Genomic DNA, 20128 nt, shown 5'->3' with positions numbered 1-20128 from the left:
CAGCGGGCGCTGTGTGGGTGAGGGGAGAGGGGTGCGGGGTGAGGGGTGCGGGGTGAGGGGAGAGGGATGCGGGGTGAGGGGAGGGGGATGCAGGATGGGCGGTGCGGGATGCGGGATGCAGGATGCACGGTGCGGCGCGCAGGATGGAGGCTGTGCGGGTATAGGTACGGTCCGAATGGTGAAAAGACTTGGGCAGGGCTGGCCAAGAGGCCTGGCCTGAGTTAATGGGTAATATTAAGCTGGTGTGGTTTAAACTGCCGTTTTAACAGGATTTTCTTATACTCCAGGGAAGAAAAAATGAAATTTCCAACAGTTCAGTAATCATACTTTTCATCCTCTCTGTCTTGCGGAGTTTCTGCTCCTTCCCATCACCGTACACGTGCTGGGGCAGGCTCTGTTTTCCTGTTGCCCCCAGCCCATGCCCATGTTGCCTATGCTCTCTGTGCAGTTGGAGATAAACAGATCAGGCACCAGGAACAGTGCAGCTTTCTGCCACTCCCTTCCAATTCTGTTAAAATTATTATTAACTGTAATAATAATAATCTGTTAATTATTATTATTATCACTGCCTCACAGATCAGAAGGAGCTTGGCTTTTTCCTTGGCTTACTCTGATCATTGCCTGCCTTTACATTTCCATATAAGAAGTTCAAATTTGGACTTGCTCCACTCATTTTGTATCCTGTCTTTTGTGGGAAATGGTAGCAGCCTCTCTGCCCACTGTGGATAAAAATAGAGTTTTAAACTTTCTTCAAATTGAAAGTTGGTCATAATTTCTAGTATCAATCTGTCAAATACATAGCTGGTAGAATTCTGACATTCCTATACTAGAAATATTATAGGAAGAAAAAGTTGTTTTTAGGGGAGACCTAGGCATAGTGAAATATTCTTAGTGCTGTTTGAAGGGCTCTCAGCAACCAAGTAGGAAACATTTCAGGTTGGAACACTGCTATTCTAGAATGTGGTCATTGACACTTCTGGTCACAACAGATGGATCCAGGGAGCAGTTATGGGTATATCTGCACAGGGTGTTTGGTGTCCTATGTGGACTAGTTTTCAAATACATCCCATTTATGCACTTATATTAGAACTGATAGGACAATTCTTAGGAATCTGGTGTTAAGAATGCTTCTATAAATTAATCACTGATTAAAATCTGGTGAAGTGCTAGACCAGTTGAAGATTATCTTGTGATAAATGCTTTGCTTCCTATACAAAGTCAGGGGTTTTTCATTAATTAAGGAATTATTCTTTAATGAGCTATTGCTACAGTAGACAGGATGTCTGAAAGAACAAAAGACACGGTTTACAAAGTGTCAGAAGTCCACTCCAAAATCCATCTGCCTTAAAGTGGTACCTGTATATGAAGACTCATGTGTGCTGGGAAAAAATAGTTCCTCTTCACAGTGCTGTAAAATAATAAGTAGTGAATCTGATAAACAGCATATGCAGACTGTACAAACCTACATAAATCAAATAAAAATATTTTGATAAAATACATAAGAGATTTTTGTAATGGACAAAATCTCTAAATAGATTCACATTTTAATTAAGTGTCAACATTCCATACAACTATTGAGAAGGAAACTTTAATGTTTCATCTGATCTTTGGGTTAAATGCTCCTGATACATATCCACACTTTTCAGGATTTTAAGACTCTTGTCTGGAAGAATGCCTCCTAAAGTCCATATTTGCCCTAAAGCTAGTGCAGTCAGAATCAGTTGTCACCAAGTTGCCAATGAAGCTGCTGTTGCATTTATGTCACAGTGCTGAACTCTAAGGATATGAATCTAAATTATTTAGATTACAGCTAGAAACTCAAATTCTGCCACTGCTATTTGGGTTACTATTATCAGAGCTTTCTGTATTTTTTAACCATATTCTTTATCAGACTACTGCAATGTGAAAGATAGTTCAAAGCTTAATGCTTTGAAAAACATTAATATGAGCAGGACACTAAAAGAATAAATTCCTCCAGCATTGTGCTGGAAAACTTAAGCAGGAGATGTTTGTTCTTCCCATCAAGATTGGATGAATGTGTTTGTCAAGTCTTTGTTTTGATATTCTTATCTTCCAGCAATTTTACAGGGCTTGTTTAAGAAGTGTAATGAAGTGTCATGTCTTGCTAATAACAATAAATATGAGTAAGGAAATCAAAAACTAGATAAATTCAGCTGGGGTACACTTTGATAGTACTGCTGTCAGCAGCCACACACCCAACCCACAAAGCTGCTGTTTTCCATGGAAGATTTTTTCATTGGCACAAAACACATTTTGTTTCATTTTGTTGCAAATGACACAAATTCATGGTTCTGTGAACTCACAGAATTAGTAGAAACCAGAATTAATGAGGTTCTTTGTTCATGATGGAAATGAAGCTGCTAAGGATTTTGTTATGGAGGAATGTATACTTACTGAATGCTTACATTTTTTTACAGTCTGAACTGGTATAGAATGAATGAGTTTACAGTAGGCTTTCAAAACTTTTTTTAATTAGGGCCAAAATATGATTAGTGAAAGCATGATATTTGGGGCTTAACTATGAAAAAGCCTGTAAACATTCTGAAGAGTGTTCTTACTATCTTTGTTTAGCTGTTTGTTTATGAACTAAAAATAGGAGGAAAAGAATAAACATTTCTAGATATACAACCAGGGGAAATGATCAAAGGGAAGAAGAACAAAGAAAATAAGAATAGATAAATACTAATAAGTAGGACTGGGTAGGTCTGGACACATAGCCAAGAGCCATAAAGGAGCAGATGGAAGAAGTGACACACAGAGAAACAAAGCAGGGTTAGGACTGATACACAAATCCCATGTGAATATATTTACATTTTTGGCCTTTACACAACTTTATAATTTCAATTAGACATATATTTCTCGCTTATTGTGTTACTGTGTTACTAAAAGTAGGACATCCCCACCCTTTCACAACTTTAATGTAAAGAAATAATGAATATAAAAGGTTGGGGGGGCAGGGATATACCAAGAAAGCAGTCCAATGCACATATTATTATGGAGCTACCTGTAAGCAACCTTTACAACTGCATTATGTCTTCTGCTTCCAAGAAGCTATAACAAACATTTGACAACTCAGTTTGATATGTAAACACCAAAACTAGACAAGAAAAGCATGAAAATCCAGAATATTTCAAAAGGTATGGCTTACCTAGACAGAAGCTTGCCAATTAGGGGATGAAGTAAGAGCTCTTTTTCTGGTTCTGCCTGTTGCTGCAGCTGTTATGTGAACAGCAGAACTGTAAACAATCTTATCAAGCATAAACTTGCATTTCTTAGTGGTTACAAAGTAAGCTACAGCACACACACCCCCAGCTGTGGCAAAGACATTTTTGGGTAAAATGGTTACTGAAGCGATTATTCAAAACAAAGGTCTAGCATATGTACAGTACTTTAGGACATGTTGGAAACAGTTCTAAATTGTTTGCATATCCAGTTTTAATATATTCCAGAATTTTGAGTTCTTGTGTATTACCTGAGGCAGTGACCCAGTCCACAGGGTGGCTGCTGGAGACCCTGAGTGCAGCAGAACATGTCTGGCAGACAGTGTTCCAGACATCTGGGAGAACATGAAGCAGGATTTCAAACCGTTCCCCTACAGCAACGAACACAGGGAGGCCATAGAAAATGCTGCCCCATTAGCAGGGCTAGGGAGCATCCTGTGATGTGCAGCACAAGAGATGCACATGGTTCTCTGTGACTCCTGTACTAGAGCAGGTGACAGAGTGGCACTGCAGGCTGGAATCTGGCTCTTGTCTGCTTCAGCAGAATTACCATCATTTTAGAGGAAGTAGAAAGTTTAGCTTTGAAGCAGTTGCAGCATTTAAGATCTACAAGGGGATCTTGGTCACAGTTAACCTGTACTGAGTCTCTGAGACTGACTTAGGCTTGAAAATTAACTGGAGTAACTTTGATATCAAGAAAATGGCTAAAAGCTGCCATTCAAGATGTTAGTCTTGTTTTTTCAAATATTTATAACCTTCAAATCACTGTTAGGCACTGCTTGACAGAACCCTGGGCTTTGACTTATTTGGTTTATGATAAACATCTTTAATACAAAACTACATTTTTGTTTGTTATTAATCTCATTGTGCCAAACTAGAGCAGCGAGCTTTGCTTTGCAATTTCCTGACTCCTGAAGATACTCTTCCTGCTTTTCAGGTTCATGTTATTAATATGAAGTCCTTATAGCTGAAAGAAATGCAAACAGAAATTTCCTCTTGTCCTTCAGTACTAGTATAAACTTTATATTCTTTATAATATTATGGAAATATTTGCCCTAGCCAGCTATTTAGAGGTATTGATGTTTGAATGATAAAGCACTATTTTCAAGGAATGCTGCTCACATCATATCCTATGACAAATTCATCATGCATGACCATGGAAACTAGTCAGGGAGTTGTAACTATATAGTGGGTCACACCCAAAGTAATGAATTTAACTGTTAAGAGTTTGTTTTCTTTTTAAAGGAGGTTGTTCACTTGGTTTCGTCCCTCTTTTAATTTTTTTTTTTCTAAATTAAAACAAATCTAGAAAAGTCTGCCAGAGAAAAGAATTCAGAGTGTCTTAAACAAATAAACAATAACAATGTAAGGTTTTTTTTTTCTTCCAGAACGGTTCAGTTATCTTTGATATAATTTTGTATACTTCACAGCTTGCCTAGAATAAACACTGCAGTAACAAAAGTGTGTTGAAAAACAGAGTCTGGTCCCAAGAGTTCTCCTGCTGCACAGGACAGTGATTGTTCATGGACAGCCTCTGTGCTCTGTAGCAGCACAGAATGACCCACAACCTGATGGTGCTGAAATTCTGGATATGGGCCATTTACTAATTTTATTGTTTGTGTAAAAGACAATTCATTCCTCCTGAGCAAACAGCAAAATGTGGTTGTTTCTCCCTTGTGCAGTGCTTGGGGCCACTACTGGAGTTTTTTCCTCCGAAGAGAGAATTACTACATTGCTTCCTCAGCTTGAATATGGACCTCAAAGCAACATGAGGTTTTTTAAAATGGACCTCAAAGAATAGTTCTAGAGGTACTTATTCATTTTTACAGCAGCTCTTGGAATTAGAAGATTGCGTCACTTGAATTTTCCATATGGGTGCTCTCACCTAGCAAGACTAAATTGATCATTAATTTTAGTAATTTTGAGTAAGCAAGAGCTTTTAAACTATTCCACAGTGCTGTTTAGGCTCAAATCATAGTTCTAACTTTAGGCACACATATCCTATATTTAAAAGAGATGGGCTCAAATTGCATGTCAGAAATTCCAAAAATGGGAAATGCAGTACTAATGATTATCAGTGAAAATACCAGGTATAAGTCATTTACCATTACATTACAAAAACATGCTATGACAAAGACATGAATAAATCATATTGCTCCAGGGAATAAGTTAAGTGCTTTAAATCTCATTTCTCTTCCTTCAACTCCTATTTTCCAGTTGCTGAAACAAATGAAATGAGGGTTCTTGGAAAACAGATCCTTTTAGTAAACAACAAGGATCTTATTGCACAGTCTTCATGGCCAGATGATCATATTTATTATTACTGTTATTATAAGCACATAAGAGCTCTACTAACAGACAAAATTGTGTCAGACACTAAGCAAATAGAGAAAAACATGACCCATATGACAGATAGCTTAACAATCTAAGACAAGAAACAACAGGCTACTGTGCTGGGGGGGAGTTAAAGGAAACTGCACAGGTCAGCAAGATAAATCCTTATTTCAGCTCACCAGCAGCTCAGCTGTTGTTAAATTGTTGGTGAGCATCACTGCGAAAGACATTTGAGGAAAGATTTGAATACAAAATTATTCCAGTGTTTGCATGTTTCTGTGAATTTCTTCATGCTGTGCAGTCAATGTTGAGGATGGTATGGCATAATGAATTAACACCACAGGCTGGTACTGTGACTGAACAGCTCACTCTCCTAGCAGCATCAACAAGACCAGCATACAGCTACTATTTGGCTATGTCTGCCTGTCTACAACTATTTGTGGAGGTACAGTCTATAAAAAAATTGTGTTTCATAACTTGCTGGAATATGTCACATTTATATCAGCACCCTTTAAACAGTAAAAAAACCCAAAAAACTACAAAAAATAACTCATGATGCATTCCTACCATAACGCCACTGCTTAGCCTGGAAGGTGAACACTGTGCATTTACTCATATTTTATTTACATAACTGCATGACAAGAAGGAGCAGGAGGAGGATAGAGATAGTATGAAAAACCCTACAATCTGGGCATTCATGTGGTCATGTGTACATCACCACCTTGGATGGCCACTCATGGAAGGAATGGCCATTCCTCCTTGGCTTGGTCATGCTCGATACACACCTGGATCCTGGAGTGGACAATGCCAGCCAGCTGCAGGGCTCAGCAGCTGCCTTCCTTGACTATGGGAAATGTCAGATGACCTTAATAACAGGGTTTGCCACCTGTCTCTCCTCTAATTATGTTATTAATATTATAAGCATCCTAAAGCTGAGGATGAAAGTGTGGACTAGGGTTATCATTTATCTAGGATCCTATTAATCTGCATATATGTGACATTTTCTTATCTGAAAGATGTCTGCCTTCATTAAGTCAGAAATTCTTAGATATGTTGTGTTGCCTGAAATGGATGCCAATGAAAGGACTAGATTTTAACTTCATGGCAGAGCCATCACAGCAGCAGTTTGCAATACCAATTTTCCACAAAAATATACACGGTGTCAGAACATGCCCTCCCACAAAAAAAAACTACCTACAGAGACTATGGAAAATTAATTCAGTGGCAAATTTCTCCCATTTTTCCCACTGAATTTTGTGAGTGGAATAAGGTTACCTCTCTAGGTTTTGAAGAACTGTCCCAGACTTAGTCCCCAGGAATGCATGCAGAGCCCAAAAAGCCACCATGGTCCAAGATCAGCCACATGAAGCCCACATGCTCCTGTCAGAGCTGATGTTTGCTCGAAGCAATCAGGAACTCCCTCTGTTTGTGATGATGCCATATCTGATCCCTTCCTTCCTGAATATAAATAGTTTCATTCTCAAGAACAGCCAGGGAGATATTCATCATAATTTCACCTTGCTATTTTTAAAAAATAGATACACAGCTTTGTCATACACAACTTCCAACAGGAAATGTTTTCAGTTTGCGGGAACATAACTCTTACTGATCCATAGATTATTCATGTCCCATTTTTCATGTTTTATTATGGTTATCCAACTAATTATGAACAATTTAAAATTACCAATTTTATAATTATGAAATACTGAAGCAGTTTGGTTATAGTCTTTGTTATTTAATTGATAATTAGTAACTGACTAGTGAATTTAAAGGATGTTTCAATGGTAATGCTACTTTTTAGCCTGTGGGCAGACTTGTTTCTGTTAATATTTAATAGCTTTTATGAGGGAACAATTCTATCAGAATAATTGAGTTTTTTCACCTTTTTCATTTTGTTATACCAATGGTCCATATTAGTTGATTCACGAACATTATACTTTCAATTACTGGCATTTCCTGAACATTATAAATACAGTTACATTCTTTGGATTCTGTAAATTTATTTTGTCAAACTTCCCAGAGAGAGCTAAAGGGTAAGAACATTATTCTTTTGCATGCATTTTCAATTGTTTTCATTATATTTTTTTCCATAATCAGAGGTGTAGGCAGGTCCCATGGAATACACACCAAAAGCCTCTCCACAGGGCGTCAGAAGCAATTCATATGTCTCATGAGCGGAACATGCAGCAGAGCTACCTGCAAAGAGCTATATGAGACTGAGGAAAAAGATGCCACAGCACCGTTGAAGGACACTAGTGACAGTCCACTCAGCTACAGGACACTGGCTTTTGTCTCTTCCTCTTCTGCTAAGCAGGAATACTTTTTGCATCCCTTCCCATTCACTTCCTAATTTCCCAATAATGTATTAACATACTTCTGACAATGTTAAAAATCAGCAATTTTTACTGGTAAGTGATGAATGTTTATAAGTGTGGCCTAGAGGCTCATCCCAAATTGTGGGATAGGCCATCACCTATTTTGCATTTCCATAAAGTCAGCTCTGATGATAGACAGAAGAACCAAACACAAATCCTAACCTAAATCAGCCAGTCTGCAAATAAGTAAAGGCTGGAAGGGAGGCAGTGGGAATGCATGCTATCTTGGATTCAAATCCTTTTCTTTTTAAATTTCAAGCTATAAGAAACAGCCTTTTCTGATTACACTGAATTTCTTAAGAGGAGCATCAGGTACTTCACTAGAAGATAATGTCACATATTATTAAGTGCTAACAATTAAGCGTAGTTTTGTTAAAATATACAGTGTGTCATTCTTTTGAGTAAGAAGTATATTAAATCCACATTTTACAAGTCTGCAGCTTTCTTCCAGCTTATATCCTTCAAAACTGAACATGTTAGCTTAACAAGTTAGAAATAAGAAAATATGTCTTCTTACTCACCCATGTGTTCCCAGTGCATGTAATAGACTAGTATAACATGCACAAGATATAAAGCCTAGAATCACTGTGAAGTCTTCAAAGCCATTCCCTGATAAATTTAGAAGGGAACTCAATGTATGGGAAAATTTGGCTTTTCATAGTTAATTTCAATTTTTTTACTTTATCCTTTTCTGATGTCAGATATGATGATGTCACAACAGCTGCTGGCGGTAGTGATTGACACCATACAGAAAAAGCTGTGTTCTGAAACGCTGAAAAAAAATTTTGTAATCTAAACAATACCTACAATTCTATGAAGCAAAGGTTAAGCAGCAGGAAAAAATCAATTTTTTCCTTCTATGCAAACAATTGCAGTAGAGTGTGCTGATTAATTTTGTCTAAGTCTTGATTCAGATGCTTGTATATTGCTTTCATTCTAACAGTACACACATAATTCCAGTCAAAACACATTTTTCTAATTTAACTGTAGATTTATTATAGTATTATAGAATTATGTACTTGTAAAAACATATATGTGGTATCTGTATTGTGTGAAGTCTGTATTATTACAGGTTTCTATAATAAAAATTGCTTTTGATAACAAAAAATGAGTACACACAATGTTATGCAGAAGCCAAGCTGTTCAGAAATACACTCAAGCTTTTAAGCACAACATCTCTTTAATATATAATCCAGAAGCCATTCCATCCTGAAGTTATATTTACCAAGCTGTCTTCAGCAGCCAATTATTTCCCTTTGTTTTGGCTAGGCAAGGAAAGACGTACTCCAAACATATGAAACACTGTTTTATATGCTTTCTGTATGATGTTTATAAAAATCTTAGTAGTTAATAAAAATTACAAAGAACAATAAATTAATTTTGTTATTCATACTCAGAGTTTAGTTAAGCATTTTATTTCAAAATGTTTTGGGAATTGTATAGATGAGTTATATTTAATAACTTTTTTAAGGCTACATACTTAGTTGAGTATTTCCTCCTAAACAGTTGACAGTAGCATCTGAGAATTTAGAGAGGCACTTCTTGGAGATGCAGGGACAGAGAAAAAGGAGAAAGAGGCAGTATCTGAACAACAAGCCTTACACATTTGCAATGTAGACAGTTTTATGCTTCTCAATTGCTGCTATGTCATGCTCCAGCTGGTTCAGCTTTAATTCCAGCTCTTCTTTATGCATCTTCTTGTACAAGGTGTCTGTTACTATTGGAAGACCCTGATATGCATGATTTATTTCTTCCCAGTTCTTTTTCAGTGCCTGGTGCCATTATATGAAAAGGAAATATATGAGAAAAAATAAGAACAATATGTACATAAACTGTGTAATCATCTTAATTGGACCAAATTCATTAAACCCTTAAGAGTTATGGTACTTGGAACTCCAGCCATATTCAGCAAAGTTTCCTGCCATCTCACCACCAGCTTAATTTTCTGTAATCAAGATTTTGTTCAGACCATGGTCACCAAATTGATTCCAAACTGATTTAACTTCTATAAACTACTTTGAAAAAATACTGAATACTTGCATTCCCCTTCTAATCCACATTTACAGTAACAACTATGGGCAATTTATTTATCATTTGGACTAAAAACCCTGTCACTGACCCTATCAACAATAATTTCAATAACTACCACCTTTCTTGAATGCTGCTGTGCAAAGCACACCTTTCTAGATAAAGCAAACCATAACCTCCATATATTAAACCTTGAGACTAAAATTCTACGTTAAAAAATTAAAAATGCTATAATACAAAACTTATTCATAAACCTGTTAAGTCGACACCTGAGACAACACTTTTATCCACCAATATACATTAAAAGGAACCAGACAGTGGTAGGAAAAAAAATTACATCTTGTCTTTATATCCTTCTTACAATTACCCCAACTAATGCTCTTACTTTCTCTTCTCAAAAGTATAATCCAAATCTACAAATTCTATCCACATGTATGTGAGAATTTGGGTGAACTTAATAATCACAACTAACGAGGAACTGAGGCAGCAGTCAGTAAATAACACACCTATGGGTGAGAAAACAATTCTCCAAGATGTTTATGGCTCTCAGTTCTGTCATCTTAGAGGATATCACAAAGTATCTTCAAAAGCAAAGAAATCAAGTTACTGTCTTGGGAACCAAAGCTTTCAGCTCTTCTCCATAACTAAAACTGGATTCAATTGGCACACTGATTTTATGGCATGCTCTAATTTACAAACTCATATCCTCCATTATTATTAAACACTTTTCTCACAGTCTGGCTAACTGATGAAGATACTGAAGTTAAACTTAGAGGGTTTATTTTTATACATATTTAACTTTGAAGACTGTTGTTTCTGTTTCATAACTCAAGGGCTCTTGTGCTTAAAAACTTGTCTTTTGTTGACTGTATAAATCGATTTACAGAAAAAAAATTAACTCTCCTGGCAACACTAAGAAAAATGTAACCTTTATTATGAACTAATATTTTAACAATTCAAAGCAGTGTATTTTTTGCATAGCAATTCAAGCTTTTTGCATATTCATATTATGCATCTAAGTGTTGTTCATAAAGGTCATTACAACAATCTTCATATATAAATATCTACATAAACTTAAAAACTTTACTGCTACATGTGAAGCTTAAAGCAACAAGGATATTTATCTACTGTTTGGTAATGATACTTGTCTTTGCTATCCAAGGCTGTAAAGGCCTTTGATAAGGTTCATAGTCTACCAGGCATCAGGTACCGTTTACAAATATATAGGCATAAAAATAAATCTCATATTTTCAAAAACTTTCATAAAAGAGTAATTCATAGATTCTTTAAGTAGTTCTTATTTGTGTACATTAGCAAGAATTGACTTGGAAATAATTTAAAACAGTGAATTTTAAAACATTAGAGCATACATTCATCAAATTTGCTCTATCCCTACAAAGTGGAGAGATCAAAAGCATATCATGACTCTATAAAAATCTCCTTCATAGCTCCTCCAACAATGTAATATGCTAACCACTATTCCTACAGCTAGATCACAAACTGAATATCCAGCTCTATATATGGAATTCTAAAACATGCTGGATCAGTGAGAAATATGTACTGCATTTATCAACATTCTCTTTTATTCCCATAAAAACCCAACCAAAGTAAGCACAATGAAGAGTTCAAAAAATGTTGGCACAAATTACTTCCCTTTATTTTTGTAAGGTCATGAGGCTTGATTTTGGTCTCAGGCATCTATTGCCACGTATTCTTTCAAATCAGATTGTGCACATGTGTTCACTAGCAATGTCAATTATTTTAAAGGATAGAAATTCCCATATGTCTACAGCTGAGCACTGGGTAGAAGCCACATACCCTGGGGACACTAACTCCTCCTCACAATATAACTGCATATAAATAAGCCCATGGAAGTTCAAATGTTTTTGAAACAAAAAATTAAAATAAATACCGAGTTTAAAAAATCTTAATAATTTAAAAATTAAAAAAATATTCCAGTGTATTACTGTATTTCAAAAATACAGGACATCATTTTTATCAAACTAAATGCAGAATGGTGAGCAGCTGAACTCACATGCCTTTTGTGCACATATTTTTTCTGCATAGTTAACTTCTTAGACCATCAGCTTGTCCCATGCCTTTCCCACCATAAAAATATCTCAATCTTCTTCAAAACAGCATGCTGTTTTATTCTTTATATTGCTGTCAGTGCAATACCCTCACCTCTCTCCCATACTCCTTCCACTGCTTGTTGTATATGCAAAAGACCATTGTGCTGGACATTTCAGACCTTACCAATTAACCAGTTCATCTTTCAGGGAAGTGAGTTAGACACTGTTTTCTCTCTAGATATTTTTTTTTGTGGGCATTCAGCATCTTTGAGCTGTCCATCTATCTATCAATTTGTTTCAGGTGGATGTTAAGAGCAAGTTATTAAGGGACAAACTGATATACAGATATCACAGTCATATAAACTTGACTTTCATAGGGAAATTGTCTAAAAAGTGGTCAAGAAAAAATCCAGTTCTAGGGCAAGATATACTTTTATGGATCTCTCTTTTATGCTCTACTTTTATGGTATTAATTCTCTTTAAAAAGTGTTGTGCAATAAAAACTGTATGAAAGACAGTATACAGAACAACTTGACAAAATACAACATTTTCAGTTGTAGTTCTATGACTATATCGCAATTTAATTCTGTTTTCTTTTTTTGCCACATTTTAAAGCAAGTCATTATGCTTTGATCAGTGAGGCCACTATGTGAAGATAGAAACTGCCAATAAAAGGAGCAATATTCTGCATTAGGAAAAAAATTGTATTTCTCCATTAATAAGTGCCACTAAATCCATATTGGTGATTTTCTGCTCTTTGAAGTTTCTGAAATTTTAAGTCATTAAGGTGGATAAGAACCAAACAGAATTGAAAACTATTAAAACTGTAGCTACAGCAGTTCCTTTCAGTTGTATACAACTGTTCTATGGCTCCATCTAGTGAAAAAGTAGCCAACTAATTAGTTTCGCTTAAAAAACCAAAAAAGTATACTTTTATTTTATTATATGGACTCACATTACCGTATTTAATCTTTTGGACATGATACTAATTACACTAAATCAAAATATGCACCTTCAGAACATTTGTCCTTTCTTCTTCAGATAGAGCTTTCATGGCTTTCTTCTTGAGTTGGTCCAAAACACTGGCCTGGTATTCTTCCTCCTCTCTCTTCATTTCTTCATTTCTCCGTGTCACGTATTTTGGTAAAACACCATAATTCTGTAAGGAGAAGGAAGAAGTTCCTTATAGGTGCTCTTAAGAAGGAAAAAAAAGAGATATCTGTCATCTTTCCATTTGCAAAAATAGCTTGAAATGACAATTTGTACTACTGAGCACTAAAATCCTAAATCACCATGTTCTTAATAATCTTTTTAGCCTGAGAAAAACATATAAACAATTCCCTTCAATTTATTTTCACATCCTTAGAAGACAAGAGAATCCAGAAACCAAAATGTCTACTTGTAAGAACTGATGGTTGAGCAAGGAGTTTGAAACCTGTTCATGACAGTGAGCTTTTTACATTTTTATACAGCATCAGCTTCTATGATTGGAAACATGCCTTAGAGAATGTCTTTGAAGGGTCTTCCTGTATCCTGATTTTTGCTGAACATTGCAACATGCAAAAATACATACATGAAAATGAGTCTAATTAATAAGGATAAACTATCCCATACGGATGTGTTTCAGTGAGGGAAAAAGTAACTTCTGAATATCCTAGACATTATTGGGGAAACAAACCTATTTTGCCTTAAACTTTGTAAAACGAAGCTCCTCTAGCCAAAAGATATCAAAGTCTACCTTCTTTCTACTAAATGCAAAATTATTCACTAATCTTTTAGTGTCAGGTAGCACCGTGACTAGCATTATTTATATATATGTTTAGCCATGGAAAACTACTGCAAGGGTTTCAGGTTCTTTTTGTCATCTTCTCTGTCATGAATTATGTCTTATGTCATCTCTTAATGCTCTGTCATGGGTTACATGTTTAGATAAGCCAGACTCTTGATAGATCTTATTTTCCTGGGTAGCGGATGGACTGTTCCTGTGCACAGAGGAGGTTGTCCTTAAAACCATGTCAGCTCTCCCAAGGTCTTTGATTTCCAGAGCTGTCTCACATGGGGTCCTACTTACCAGTCACCCTCAATAAGCTGCTGTTTGCTCTCCTGAGCAGTCAATACCCTACCACCTGGCTCCCTGAACAGGAGGAGGTCTGCAACTGCTACACGGTCTGTGCCACCCACACTACAACTGATTATCACAACCCTGAGCAATTCTTCCTGGTTTGTAAGCAGGAGAACCAGAAGAGCATGACCATTGATTTGCTCATCCACCATGTGTGAAGAAAGATGTTGCTGACATACTTCAGGAAACTTTTTCGATTACTTTCATGCCACTGTGTTATACTTTCAGCAACTTTCAAGGAGAGCGAAGTCTTCCATAAGAAGCTGCATCATGATCTGAAGATTTCCTCAAGCTGCTTAAAGAGATTTTTTTCATCCAGCTCCTCACCTTATTGGGTGCTCCATAACAAACACACTTTTGACAGTCTCTGGCCTTTCCTCTGATTCTGACCCACAGGCTCAACCAGTCTGTTGCCAATTTCATAGAAGAACTCTATCTATTTGAACAGCTCCTCCATTCAAAGGGCAACCCTCCTCTTCTTCCCTGCCTGTCTTTTCTAAGCAGAAACATTTACTCATCACAGAATTCCATATATCCCCATTTTAAACACTCCCTGGGTTCCCAATGCAAGACATATGCCATTGCTTTAGAACAATCATTCTGCAAATTTTTTTTTGCTGACAGCAAATGAAAACAAAGCAAATGCAAGGCACAAGTCTAGTGCCAGTGATTTCTTCTTGATGAATTCAAGAGGTCTCACATGAGCAGCCATGGTATCTATGCAATAGTGAAACTAAAACAGGCATTACGAATAGTGTTTCCAATACAATTTAATAAAACCTACCTTTTTTTTAATGTATTTTGGAAAAAGTCCTGAAGGTTCAAGGAGATATTTATCTCCCTGTCTTGTATCAACACAAAAATGTCGAGGCTTTTTAGGCTCTCCCGTTATAACAGCAACTGCATTTCTATTTATAAAATTCTTTTTAATGCGAGTAATTGGGTGGTATGTCCTGGGTGGCACTGATAATGGAATCAGTTTTTTACCATTTTCTTCCTTCTTTTCTGTGAAAAGAGCATGTAAACATTCTCAGCAATAAATTTAAAGAGATTTGCAATTTCATATTATTACACTTCTCAAAAGGGAAAAACTATGTAAAGAATTACATAAAAATAGAACCAAACAGTATCTACAATGAAAGAATGCCTGTCAATGAACTGTGAGGTATGTTTGTTTGGCCTAATAGAAGTTTCATAACCTAGGAAATACTATGGTGTTTCAGATGGGTTTTCCTTATTTGTCACTCATTTTCTCTTAACTGCAGTAGTACAGGACTTTTTTCAAATGTAATTATAACTAATTCTAGTAGAGGTGCTCATTGTCAGAGCCCTTGGGCAATAATGGTCCTGTCCAGTCTCAGCTGGGGCATCCACCCCACCCCCTTGGGCTCTGGGACTCCATTTCACCTGTCAATACCTGGATGAGCTGTCTCAGCCATTGTGCCCCTAGTCCTGCTCCTGAAGAGCGATATGGGATCAGTGAGGGACCTGGCCTGTAACCTGATTTTGCCTGATGGTCAGTGGGACACTGACAGGACAGACTTCGCTCACCACCCTGCTCTGCTGGCCGGCCTGACATGGTGGGACTGCACTCTCTTGGTGAGGTCTTTGCCCAGTCTGCATTGTGGTTGCCCTCAATGTCTGACTCATCTCTCCTTAGAGAAGAGCCCTGCTCTTGCTGCTTCCTAATCCTTGTAAAAAACTTCTCATAATCCTTTCTCCAGAGAATATAGACTCTCTTCCATTTTAGTGTAATCTTTTCTCCAAGGCACAAACAGAAATTCAGTAGTATCTGAGTAGTCTCACAATAAGCAATTAAGAATAATTATTTCCCATCATATTTCCCACTAGACATAACTCTAATTCATTATCATAGAAATAATGATTTGATCCAAGTTGTCTGAGTTTATGTTCTTCTTTGGCGGTAAATAAGTGTAATGTCACAAGTGACAAAGCTCATTCCTACAACAGCCAAGTCCTGATGCTGACCCCACAATAATACTGATACTGATTCCAACAACAGGGGTCCTGACACTGACCCCACAAACCAGTACTTCTGTTTTTACAACCTGATAGCTGGCCATAATTTAGTACTGTAGGACACAAAGAGGTAACTCTCTACTCTAAAATATACATTACACTGCACATATTTTCTGTCTACACTTACTTGGTGCTAGCTTGGGTTCCTTGGAATGTTTCTGCAGAAAATCACTTGGAGCTGGCACTGCAACTTTCGCTGGCCCCATAGTTTTCCACTGAGATTTATTTTTCTCTGCTTCATGTTTCACAAGTTCTCTAAGTTTGGATATATACCTTAGAGGTTAAAAGATATCCATAAAGAAGTTAAGGGTCAGAAAAATATTCAAAATAGTTCTTCAAAGAATATACTTTTTTGCAGTAGCTCATGGCAAATGCCTAATCTGTTTTGTTTTGTACTCTCTCCCAAATAAAGACTGTCATTCCTACAGCTTCCATGCTAAGGCTAAACCTAATAGTGCACTGACAAATGAGCTGTCTGGTTCTGAAGTTAACTTGCTTTTCCTTCTGCTCTTGTGTCTCTGAGGTCAGGATTATCACACTTGAGGAAATAAATACCAAATATATACACTGAACACATACATTCTGAAATACAACAAAACCTACATTTTGGAAATAAACTAGAGTGTTGCTTGCATGAATTCCTTATGGTACATGGTATGATTCTTGGGGTGTCCTGTGCAGGGCCAGGAGTTGGACTCAATGATCCTGATGGCCCCCTTCCAACTCAGCATTGTCTATGGTTCTATGATTTATGCTTGAGAAAAAATGTCAAATGTAGTCAAGAATTGTACAGGATGTCCTTGTTCATCAGATTTTCCTTATTACTGTCCACTGTATCACTGTCTCAATGTTCCAGTTGAACCATCTGTTACAGACTCGTATGAGAGATGAGATGGGCGACTGCTCTGAAATAGCACAGCACACTGCAGATTCCTTACGTTACACAGACAGGAGTTGTGATCCTGAACAATGGTAATCAGTGGTGGGTTTGGCACTGAAACAGTTGATGTGCAAATCAATAAGGGCTCAGACATGAAAAGCTGCATGAACATGGTACGCACACACTGCTGTTTTGGTCTAATGTTGCATATGGCACGATAACTTCTGCTTTAATCAAAATCTCCAAAAGAAGCCAAATGCTGATCATTAGCTGATTGGCAACATCTTGCCTCTGTCTGAAGGATTGAGCTGTCACAGATGTTTGCCTGAGGGAGCAGAACTCCCTGCTCCTGAAGTGAAGGCTCCTTCACTGTACTTTTAAAATCTGCCCATCTTTAGAAAACATGTCATATTTTTTTTGTCTATGGTAGACAAAAGCTTATGAAAAACTGTGCTTCTTTTACAGAAAAAAGTCTTTATGAACGCGTTCATGTTTTCAAGTAAAGCTAAAAAAGAAGAACAAAAAAGATTATATATAGTGCAACCCATTCTATGGAAATACTGAAATAGGAAGAAAGAAACCATGTAATCCTGGACCACTGAATGTGTATGACAGTAGCAACACTGATAACAGCTCTTGTCTGTGAGCTGCTAATGTTCAATAAATGTATTTGTACTTGATCATAACATTAGAACATGTCAGAGGACTTCATTAAAACTGTGGACTTATTTTGTCTTTTGAAGATTTGGTCTCCAAAATCAGAGAGAGGATTATCTACAGAAGATCATATATTCTTCCTGAAATACTTCTAGTTATAAGGAATAAGGTTTTATTTTATTTTATCTGTTAAATTCATGGCAAACAGCAATAGACATTGCACAAACTCACCAAACTGACAAATAATAGTATTCTTCATAATTTTCTAGAAGTGGCATCATGAGCATGTGGGAGAGAAAGGCACTGGCTTTATGCAAATTTTGACCTAGTAGGGTTCACAGTCTTGGAATGAGAAAATGCATGAGAAGACACTGACTTTCTTACATATTGGCATGACACATCATTTGTAGACAGCTACAGACATGCCTTTCGACAAAGAGATGGGGGATCTGTTATCTTTTCAGTGACTTTCCAGACCAAGGAAGTGGCTCAATATCACAGGGTTACAGAGGGTTGCAAGGAAGAAAACATGGTTATGACCAACATCAGAATCTAATCTGTTCATCATTTAGCAAGGGAAAAAGAGACAATACATCTGTAAGAAGACAGAAGATTACTAGGTGTCAACTTGGGATATCAAAGCTGGGGAAAATGATGATGTTTGCTGTGGTTACATGAGTAGTACCAGTCAGTTGAGAGTGAAATATATATGATTTCATTTGGAAAAAAAAACCCCACGCAACAAAGTAGATTTTGTATGCATTAGTTAAAACTGGTCAAATCACAATATTAACCAGGTTCAATAGTCCTGTTACCAGCTGAATATGTCACATTGTGAACCTAAGCTGCAAGTGTGCTGACAACAGAAGTCAATGAGATCAGAAGGGGATTTAGTCAGATTGATTATATCTAAGCCAAGGAATCCATTGCCTAAACTGAACCTAATGGTCATGGAGTATCCAAATCCTGAACGGTATTAAGTCAGGAATGGATTTAGCGTGCATGCCTCACCATATTGTCCTTTCACCTTCCTCTGTCTTCGAAAGTATCTATCCAAAACCGTATCCATTCACAATGAAAACAAACAAAATTTAAAGATCTACTTTTACATGGGAAAGACTCAGAACTAGGAATCTCACAAGTCTGAATCCTTTTACCTGAAACAGGATACCTATCTGTGTTCTAATGAGTGTCACTGATACATCTGTTTGTTTTAAAGCTATTGAATTACGACCTGCCCTTTCATTAAAGATGCTGTGTAACAGCCTTTTATATAAATAGGGACTTGAAAAAAAAACAACATATCTGTATAACTCTTGGCAAAAGACCTTTTCTTATACTTTTAAGGCTAAGAAAGGGAAGCAGAAGAAACAATGTCAGAGGATACACCTGAAACATGTAAAGTATGGAAACTGGAAAGCCCACCTTTTCAGCTGTTCACTGAGCTGTTCTAAGTGCAAATAACAAAGATGGCATGTAATTCCTGTGCACAGAAGGAGTGCTTTGTAAATTATGAACTAACAAGATGTCACTGAAGACACCAAACTTAATCATCACTTCTTGGAGCAGACTGTAAACCTTCAGATCGCAGAATCAATTAGGCTGGAGAAAACCTCTGAATTATCAAGTCCAACACCATCTTGTCAACTAGACTGAGCACCACATCCAGTATTTCCTTATATACCTCCAGGGACAAGGATTCCACCACCTTCCCGGGCAGCCCACTCCAGTACCTAATCAGTCATTCTTGTGAAAAATCTCTTCCTAATGTCCAATCTAAACCTACCCCGGTGGAGGTTAGAGTTAGCGTCCTCTTGCCCGGTCGCTAACTGACTAGGAAAAAAGACCAACCCCCACCTGGCTGCACCTTCTTTTCAGGCAGCCGTAGAGAGCAATAAAATCACCCCTGAGCCTCCTCTTCTCCTGGCTAAACTCCCTCAGCTGCTCCTCATCGGACTGGTGCTCCAGACCCTTCACCATTCGCTGTCCTTCTCTGGACACACTCCAGCACCTCAGTGTCCTTCCTGATGTTAGTGCCTCGTTAGGAGGAGGAGTAACTATGAAGAAACTTCTTCTTCTTTTTAAAACCTGTTACCCGTTAGATGCATTGCCTTGCCAGAAGCAGCTCCATCACCGCCACATACCCGTCAGACTTGCCGGGTTGCCTCGGTCGGGGCGGGGGCTCACAGGCGCCCTCCTGGGCACTCTGCGCGGCCATGCTGCCACCGCGGGGCTCCGGGCACAGGGAAGCGCTCGCCTGCTTGCGGGACTCTGGACGCGGGTACCGAGCCCGCTGGGGCTCGGACCGGGAAGCGCCGCCGGGCGCTGCGGCTGAGGGCGGGGCGGCCGTTGTCAGTTACCGGGGGAACCGCCGGGGA

At 37.7% G+C, this 20128-nt stretch overlaps 1 protein-coding gene across 2 annotated transcripts; it reads right to left on the bottom strand.

The window, feature by feature from the left end:
* Window positions 1-8921: 8921 nt before the first annotated feature.
* Window positions 8922-20117, bottom strand: ENKUR (enkurin, TRPC channel interacting protein). 2 transcript variants are annotated; one of them, XM_002190652.7, is made up of 5 exons: window positions 19895-20117; window positions 16341-16486; window positions 14958-15178; window positions 13064-13210; window positions 8922-9723 (listed from the first exon to the last, which is right to left on the bottom strand). In XM_002190652.7, exons 1-5 carry the CDS (start codon window positions 19966-19968, stop codon window positions 9550-9552), a joined length of 762 nt encoding a protein of 253 aa, XP_002190688.3. In that variant the 5' UTR covers window positions 19969-20117; the 3' UTR covers window positions 8922-9549. The 2 variants fall into 2 exon arrangements, with proteins under 2 accessions (XP_002190688.3, XP_072781523.1); XM_072925422.1 differs by having other exon boundaries at window positions 19846-20067.
* Window positions 20118-20128: the final 11 nt, after the last annotated feature.

Source organism: Taeniopygia guttata, chromosome 2, assembly GCF_048771995.1.
Source record: "Taeniopygia guttata chromosome 2, bTaeGut7.mat, whole genome shotgun sequence".
Classification (NCBI taxonomy): Eukaryota; Metazoa; Chordata; class Aves; order Passeriformes; family Estrildidae; genus Taeniopygia; species Taeniopygia guttata.
This window is presented reverse-complemented; position numbering and strand designations above follow the sequence as displayed.

What these genes read in the sequence shown, in the direction of transcription:
- ENKUR (XM_002190652.7), bottom strand. Translation starts at nt 19,968, where the DNA reads ATGGCCGCGCAGAGTGCCCAGGAGGGCGCCTGTGAGCCCCCGCCCCGA. An exon ending in CAACCCGGCAAGTCTGACGG is followed by an intron (nt 16,487 to 19,894) that starts GTATGTGGCGGT and finishes TTAACCTCTAAG; the next exon opens with GTATATATCCAAACTTAGAG. An exon ending in CAAAATACATTAAAAAAAAG is followed by an intron (nt 13,211 to 14,957) that starts GTAGGTTTTATT and finishes TTCTCCTTACAG; the next exon opens with AATTATGGTGTTTTACCAAA.